We start from the raw sequence: 8,313 nt of genomic DNA on the forward strand, positions 1-8,313 counted from the left end.
GCCTGGTGATTCTTCCTCCAGAGGGGATCTAGGAACTTAAAAGGGAAAAGCCTCAAGACTGACAGACCTATTAGCACAACATTGAAACTGCTAAAGAGCCATTCGAGCAGTAATAAGAACAGGAGTACTTGTGGCACCTTAGAGACTAACACATTTATTTGAGCATAAGCTTTCGTGGGCTACAGCCCATTTCATCGGATGCCCACGAAAGCTGATGCTCAAATAAATTCGTTAGTCTCTAAGGTGTCACAAGTACTCCTGTTCTTTTTGCGGATACAGACTAACACGGCTGCTACTCTGAAACCTGTCAAGCGGTGATGAAGCCATTTCACAGGCGTTTGCCAAACCCCTAGTATACACTGTCAGTTTCTGAATTTACTGACAACAGTTGTGCATCACAGTCATATTTACTCAGAACATGTTAGCCTACAAGACCTTCGTTTAAAATTTGCTTTAAAAATATTTCATTCGTGTGCTGCTGAAGATTATAAAATCACATCTCTAAAAAAACCCTTGCATAGATTTGTAGATGCACAATCTGAGTATTCGTCTTTAGCCTTAAATGCTTGGATCTTCAGACATATAGTTTTTTAAATAAATCTTTCAAAAGACCCCCCTTATTCACATGCGAGCCCGGGCTGCCGTCGGACAAAGGGGCACCAGCTTAATAACACTGAATAGGGCCCCATAAATCCTAAGGACGGCCCTGATAACGAGCCTTCTTAAAACAAGTTGGTTTATTAGCAAATGGAACAAAGCTACAGAGAAACTGATTTCCAAACAACGAACAGCCGACACGGACGCTGCCTCTCCTCTGAAAGACACTTTGGTCCGAGCTCAGCACTTGTCTATGTGGACATGAATAGCTACTTTGCAAGGGGAGGAGATCAAAGTGCACGAGTATCAGCGTCCATGTGATGGCTGGTGCACTAAGTGATTGCGGAGATCACACCTAAGCTAGACGGGCTTCCCAGCCGAGTCACAGGACAAGAACAGCTCCAGCTTCCTGTCCTGTGACAAACTCAAGAGGTCTTGGTCTCAATTTCCTTTCTGTGTTCCAATCTGCGCCTCTCTGTCGGGGAAACACTGTTTATTAAAGCCCCACCTGTCTGCGTCTGTGCCCGGTTACCGTCCACTCTTGCTCACTGGCTTTTGTTACAGGCCTGAAGTGTGATGCCTTCCATTTGCCCAGTCTTGGCACAATGAGCGTTTTGACCTTTGTTGGGGTGTCTGTCCTGCCTGGCACAAGGGGGACCCCTTAGTCGGTCGGGGTCTGTGCAGCACCTGGCGTGATGGGGGTCCCGGTGCCACCCTCTCCTCTGGGCTCTCTCCACTTTGTTCCCATCTTTCCTACAGCACGAAACTGGCCCTTGTCTCAATTGCATCACTTCGTGACTCAAGTTCCATTTGGGATCCTCTTCAATCCCCAGATCCTTTCCAGCCATACAGCGATCCCCCAGTTTGTAGCTGTGCGTTGGGTCCTCCCTTCCTAAGTGACTTATTTTGACCTGAATTTCCTCTTGTTGATACTGGAGCAAATTCTCCAACTTGTCCAGGCCGTTTTGCACTCTCATCTTGCCCTCCAAAGTGCTTGCAACCCCTCCTGTCATGGTGTCAGCTGCAGATTTCAGACCTGTGCACCCCACTCTGTTATCTAGCGGGGAGGGATAGCTAAGTGGTTTGACCATTGGCCCGCTAAACCCAGGGTTGGGAGTTCAATCCTTGAGGGGGCCATTTGGGGCAAAAAATCTGTCTGGGGATTGGACTAGATGACCTCCTGAGGTCCCTTCCAACCCTGAGATTCTACGATTAATCCAAATATTGTAGAGTACTTGGCCCAGGACTGACCCCACTAGATGCCCTCCCAGTTTGACCATTAGCTACTCTTTGAGGATGGTCTTTCAACCACCTGTGCACCCCTTAGTAGTGATGTCATTAAGCTCACATCTCCCTAGTTTGCTTATGGGAATGTCATTCAGGGCTCAAAGGCCAAACTAAAATCAAGTTATAGCCCATCTTCAGCTTCTCCCCTAGGCATTAGGCCAGGAACATTGTCAGTCTTCAGACCCACCCAGCTCCCGTGGGGCTGCTCAGGGCATCAGCTGCTCCCCCACACAATTCAGTCACTATTTTGATTCTCTTAGTTACGCTGCCAGCGCCGAGAGGAACCAGGATGCTGAGGTTTCGCTGCTATGCGTTCTTTCTCGCGCCACTTCCCGAACCGGCCTTTGGTTCTGCTATAAAGGAAGGAAGGGTGAGAGCTGTGCCCGCAGCTCGTGACTGTGACTTCACAGAGGGAAGCGCCTGGAGCCACTGAAGCCACGATAACCAAAGGTACGTTTATTATTCTTAATTCTGTGATAACAGCCAGCGGCTCCAGGTAGAGAGCTGCATCCGGGAGTGTCAGGTGCTGTACGCGCGTACTGAAAAGGTGCGATCTTCTCCAAAGATCAGGGTTTCTGCTGTGCCAGGCTCTGCACAGACCCCGATGAAGATCAGGATCTCCGTTATGCCGGGTGCTGCTCAGTACCCTAGCCGAGATCAGGGCCCCGTTGTGCCAGGCGCTGTGCAGACCCTGACTGAGATCAGCTGCTGCGTAAGCAGCTCATGACAGACAGTCTCTGCCTTCAAAAGGCTTGCACTCTAGATAGACCAAGGAAGGATCAGTCTCTCCACTTAACAGATGGGGGAAACTGAGGCACGGTGTGATGAAATGACTCAGACGGGTGTCTGGGGCTGAGCCGGGACTAGAAAGTGGGTGTTCAGAGTTCCAGCATTGACAAAAAACCCACTGTTTCTTCCTTAGCTGTGTGAAACAAAACCACAATCGCTGCTGTATTAGTCTTAATGCAGCAATCCGGGACCTTGGAGCCTGAGGTAAATCGCGGGGCCCCCCAGGGATCTGCACTGGGACTGGTGCTGTTCAACTTAGTCATAAATGATCTGGAAAAACGGGGAGACCCATGAGGTGACCAAGTTTGCAGATGTTACAAAATTACTCAAGAGAGTTAAGCCCAAAGCTGCCTGCGAAGAGTTACAGAGGGATCTCACCCAACTGGGCAACCAAATGCCAGAGGAAACTCAAGGTTGATAAATGCAAAGTAATGCACATTGGGAAGCATAATCCCAACTCTACATATAAAACGATGGGGACTAAATTAGCTGTTACCACTCAAGAAAGAGATCTGGGCATCATTGTGGATAGTTCTCTGAAAACATCCACTCAATGTGCAGCGGCAGTCAAAAAAGGGAACAGAATGCTGGGAATCATCAAGAAAGGGTCAGATAATAAGACTGAAAATATCATATTGCCGCCATATAAATCCATGGTACACCTACACCTTGAATACTGCGTACAGATGTGGTCGCCCCATCTGAAAAAGATATATTGGAATTGGAAAAGGTGCAGAAAAGGACAACAAAAATGATTAGGGGTATGGAACAGCTTCCATATGTGGAGAGATTAATAAGACTGGGACTTTTCAGCTTGGAAAAGAGATGGCTAAGGGAGAATAGAGAGAGGTCTATAAAATCATGAGTGGTGCAGAGAAAGTGCACAAGCCTTGTTAGTCTGTATCAGCAAAACCAACGAGGAGTCCTTGTGGCACCTTAGAGACTCACAAATTTATTTGGGCATAAGCTTTCGTGGGCTAGAGCCCACTTCATCAGATGCAGCGGCAGTCAAAAAAGCTAACAATATTGGGCATCATTAAGAAAGGGATAGACAATAAGACAGAAGAAATCATGTTGCCTCTGCATAAATTCATGGGATGCCCACTCCTTGAATACTGCGTGCAGATGTGGTCGCCCCATCTCAAAAATGATACATTGGAATTGGGAAAGGTGCAGAGAAGAGCAACAGAAATGATTAGGGGGATGGAACAGCTTCTGTACGAGGAAAGATTAATAAAACTGGGACTGTTCAGCTTGGCGAAGAGACGGCCAAGGGGGGACATGATAGAGGTCTATAAGATCATGACGGGTGTGGAGAAAGTGAATAGGGAAGTGTTATTTATTCCTTCTCATAACACAGGAACCAGGCGTCACCCGATGAAATTGCTAGGCAGTAGGTTTAAGTCAAACACAAGGAAGCCCTACCTCACCCAGCGCACAGCTAGCCTGTGGAACTCCCTGCAGGGACGCTGTTTCAGATTGGGGGTGCGCGACTTTAACCATCATTCCAGGAGCTCCTCAGGCACTTGACAACTCCAGATTTTTGGCAGATAACTTAGAAATTAGCTGACGGGAGCACTGTGCCTAATTCCTATACGAAGAAAGAAAAATCTCTCTACAACCCCCTAAAGCCGTGTTTTACATTTATGTGTAAATTTAGAACAACCAGGAGATAATACAGCAGGATATTCCCAACCCAAAGCCTTGAGGGGTCATAAGAAGATAAGAACGGCCAGACTGGGTCAGACCAAAGGTCCATCTAGCCCAGTGTCCTGTCTTCCGACAGTGGCCAGTGCCAGGTGCCCCAGAGGGAATGGACAGAGCAGGGAATTATCAAGTGATCCATCCCCTGTCGCCCATTCCCAACTTCTGGCAAACAGCGCTAGGGACCCTGTCACATTCAGAGCATGGGGTTGCATCCCTGCCCAGCCTGGCTAATAGAACTTATCTCCAGGGACGTATCTAGTTCTTGTTTGAACCCTGTTACAGTCTTGGCCTTCACAACATCCCCTGGCAACAAGTTCTGCAGGGTGACTTTGGGTTGTGTGCAAAAATACTTCCTTGTATTGGTTTTAAACCCGCTGCCTAGTAATTTCATTGGATATCTTATGAGAAGGAGTGAATAACACTTCCTTATTCACTGTCTCCACACCCAGCAACATTTTATAGACCTCTAGCATATCCCCCTTAGTCGTCTCTTTTCCAAGCTGAACAGTCCCAGTCTTTTTAATCTCTCCTCATACAGCAGCTGTTCCATCCCCCTCTTCATGTTTGTTGCCCTTCTCTGTACCTTTTCCAATTCCAATATATATATATATATATATATATATATTGTGATGGGGTGACCAGATCTGCACACAGTATTCAACATGTGGGCATCCCATGGATTTGTAGAGACAATAGGATATTTTCTGCCTTGTTATCTATCCCTTTCCTAATGATTCCCAACATTCTGTTCGCTGTTTTAACTGCCACTGCACATTGACAGGTTTCAGAGTAGCAGCCGTGTTAGTCTGTATCCGCAAAAAGAACAGGAGTACTTGTGGCACCTTAGAGACTAACAAATTTATTAGAGCATAAGCTTTCGTGGGCTACAACCCACTTCTTCGGATGCATATTGAGTGAAACATATATCGAGGAGATATATATACACACATACAGAGAGCATGAACAGGTGGGAGTTGTCTTACCACTGGAAATAAAACTTACCTCTCAGAGTTGGTAAGACAACTCCCACCTGTTCATGCTCTCTGTATGTGTGTATATATATCTCCTCGATATATGTTTCACTCAATATGCATCCGAAGAAGTGGGTTGTAGCCCACGAAAGCTTATGCTCTAATAAATTTGTTAGTCTCTAAGGTGCCACAAGTACTGCACATTGAGTGGATGTTTTCAGAGAACTATCCACAGTGACTCCAAGATCTCTCTCTTGAATTGTAACAGCTAATTTAGACCCCATCATTTTGTGTGTATAACTGGGATTATGTTTTCCAATGTGCATTACTTGGCATTTACTTTCCTATATCAGTTTTGGAGCCTTAATACAAGAGCTAATAACTTTAACTGGTGAATACAATTCATGCAGAATATTTGCTCCATATCATTGTCCTTACCATGTGCCACCAATCACCCATAGACACCCACATACTTGTTTATTTTCATTTGTATTGCCTTTTGGAAAATGATAAGCAAGCAAATATACGCTCTCTTAATTTGTGTATCTCATTCCTCATGAAAAAAATGAGTTTAAAGTAGTTGAGTTTCCCTCAAACATTCTTCTAAAGCATGGAATAACTAGTACATTGTTGCAGAAATTTGTTTTGGCACTAGTTTAAAAAAAAGAAAAGACAAAAAGCTTTTAAAGTGAGAATTGGAAAGAAAATATGACAATAGATTGCCCAGTATGGGTTCCCCATCAGCTCTAGGACACCTGAAGGTGTGTTTCCAGTAAATACAGATGTTATCACCTTTTTCCAATGGCGATGTGTTTTCTTTTCCTATTAAGTTACTCAGTAACTAGAAATAAGGTCCTTATCTATGATAATTCCCCAGCACAAACGAAACACCCTCCAGTTCAAGGAACTCAAGGTGTAAAGATTCAAAATGTAAAAACAAATTGATAAATTGAACTTGTATTTACAAAGGGCTGATCTAAAAGCCTGTTTTAGCCTCTGGAAGCTGTTCAGTTTTATAATGTCCTATAGGAATCCGGAGTATGGATCTGCAGTGACCCAGCTGGGTGATTCTCAACGTGCCTTAAGGAAAATACAATCTGACACGAGACGTCTTAAATGTTATCAAGCAAATTTGCCCTCTAAGCAATGTCATTTCTAGGGCACACTCAGATATTAAAGAAGTTGGGAAAGAGACCTGTTTCCAGGCTGCATCAACCTGGTACGATTAAGAGCCCTCCAGGAACTGTGAAAAAGTCCCAGTGTCCATAGAATAATTGAAGAAAGAACCCATTTGTATTTGCTGATGGAGACGCCGAGGTACGGACAATAACACCCTCTGGTTTCCATCAGGAGCAGCTGAAACATGTCAGGGCAGCACCGACAGTGACACTGGAAATAAAACTGCCCGGCTTTGTGGGGGAGACTCCTGGAGCTCAGCACTCACCAGGTCCCTTCTCTGGGCCAAGGATGCCCAGCACCTGCCCTCCCCTGGCTCCCATCCCACCAGCAGGGGACTGAGGAGCTATTTCCCCACAGGAAGGGCTTTGAGTGCCCTCTGGTGCCGGGGCTGCGAGCGCTGCTGCTGGCAGGGGGGCTAATGGGTGCCCAGGCTCTCAGCCGCCCAGCTGGAGGGGGCATGTGAGGATCTCGTTATACCCGCTCTGCTCAGGGTGGGGGCGGACAGAGCCATACAGACAGCTCCCGCCTCCCCCTCCCGGCCACGGAGCAGTAGCAGCCCACACAGCCGGGGATTTACATCCCACAGCCCGGCGTCAAAAGGGGGCGGGGGGGAGCTGTCGGTGCAGCTCCTGGGGGACAGCTCTGTCAGCCAGCAGCCACGTCCCACTCCGAGCCCAGCTAAGGGCTGCGGGTTCCTCCAGGGAGAGCGCGGGGCAGGGGTTCATTTTCCTGTTTGCACCCCGCTGTGGTGGGAAACTTGAGGGGGGGGAGCAGAATCCCCCCGTGCTCCCGAAATAGCGCCCCCACCAGGGGATGTTGTGAAACCCAGCAGTATATCTGGGTTCAGAAGAGAATTAGATCAGATCCTGGAGGAGAGGTCCACCGATGGCTATTAGCCAGAGTGGTGAGGGACCAGCCCGCTGCTCTCGGTGCCCCTAAGTCTCTGTTTGACAGAAGCTGGGAGTGGCTGAGGGGTGGATCACTCGCTAATCGCCCTGTTCTCTTCATCCCCTCTGGGGCGCCTGGCGTTGGCGTCCGTCAGAGACAGGACTCTGGGCTGGAGGAATCTTTGCTCTGACGCTGTCTGGCCATCCTGGAGTGTTGTCTACTCGTCTTAACCCATTTCATTTTCTTCTAGTGCTGTCCACATTCTAACTCTTGGGTTCAGACCCCCGAGGCCTACAGAACGGGCCTGTGCTAGCTCACACACCAGGTCCGTGGCTGAGATGGGGATAGAACCCAGGAGTCCTGGCTCCCAGCCCTGGTCCCTGTCTGCTAACCACCTGACCTGTCAGCGCTTGCTGTCCTACAGGGCCCACGTGACCTTGTGCTCTGCTCCGTCATGACAAAAGTGCTCGTCACCCTCTGCGTCCTCGGCGCTCTCCAAGCGACCGCAGCAGCTCAGAACAAAACGGGTGAGTCGCCGGCGGTCGGGGCCGGCAGCCTGAGCTGTAGCCACCCCATAGGGGACAGGAGGGGTGTGGTCCTGCTTTAAAGAGTCTGTGAGCCCTCTAGCGGTGCTCACTGTGTTCTGTGATTGAGACACCCCCAAACTCCAGGTCGTTTGGGGATAATGTCGGTTGGAAAATGGGCAGAGGCAGGGGGTTACCCCCCAACAAAAATGTCAAGCTGTTTTAAAATGCAAAATTTTAATCCTGAAACGCTGCCATGGTGCCTCGTGGGAGCTGTAGTTCAGAGACCTTGTGCTCCTTCTCAGTGGGGAGATGGGTCTAGTGGTTAGAGCAGGGGGGGCTGGGAGCCAGGACTCCTGGGCTCTATCCCC

At 48.2% G+C, this 8,313-nt stretch overlaps 1 protein-coding gene across 1 annotated transcript in view; it reads left to right on the forward strand.

Moving 5' to 3' along the window:
* Positions 1-2,289: 2,289 nt before the first annotated feature.
* Positions 2,290-8,313, forward strand: part of LOC112103296 (phospholipase A2 inhibitor and Ly6/PLAUR domain-containing protein-like) — an 11,957-nt gene continuing 5,933 nt past the window's right edge. The window contains exons 1-2 of the mRNA XM_026659656.2: positions 2,290-2,334; positions 7,843-7,945. Coding sequence (XP_026515441.1) covers positions 7,873-7,945 — 73 coding nt within the window. The 5' untranslated portion in view covers positions 2,290-2,334; positions 7,843-7,872. The remainder of the gene's footprint in view (positions 2,335-7,842; positions 7,946-8,313) is intronic.

This window comes from Terrapene carolina, unplaced genomic scaffold (genome assembly GCF_002925995.2).
Source record: "Terrapene carolina triunguis isolate 2854851 unplaced genomic scaffold, T_m_triunguis-2.0 Scaffold647, whole genome shotgun sequence".
In the NCBI taxonomy this organism is placed as follows: Eukaryota; Metazoa; Chordata; order Testudines; family Emydidae; genus Terrapene; species Terrapene triunguis.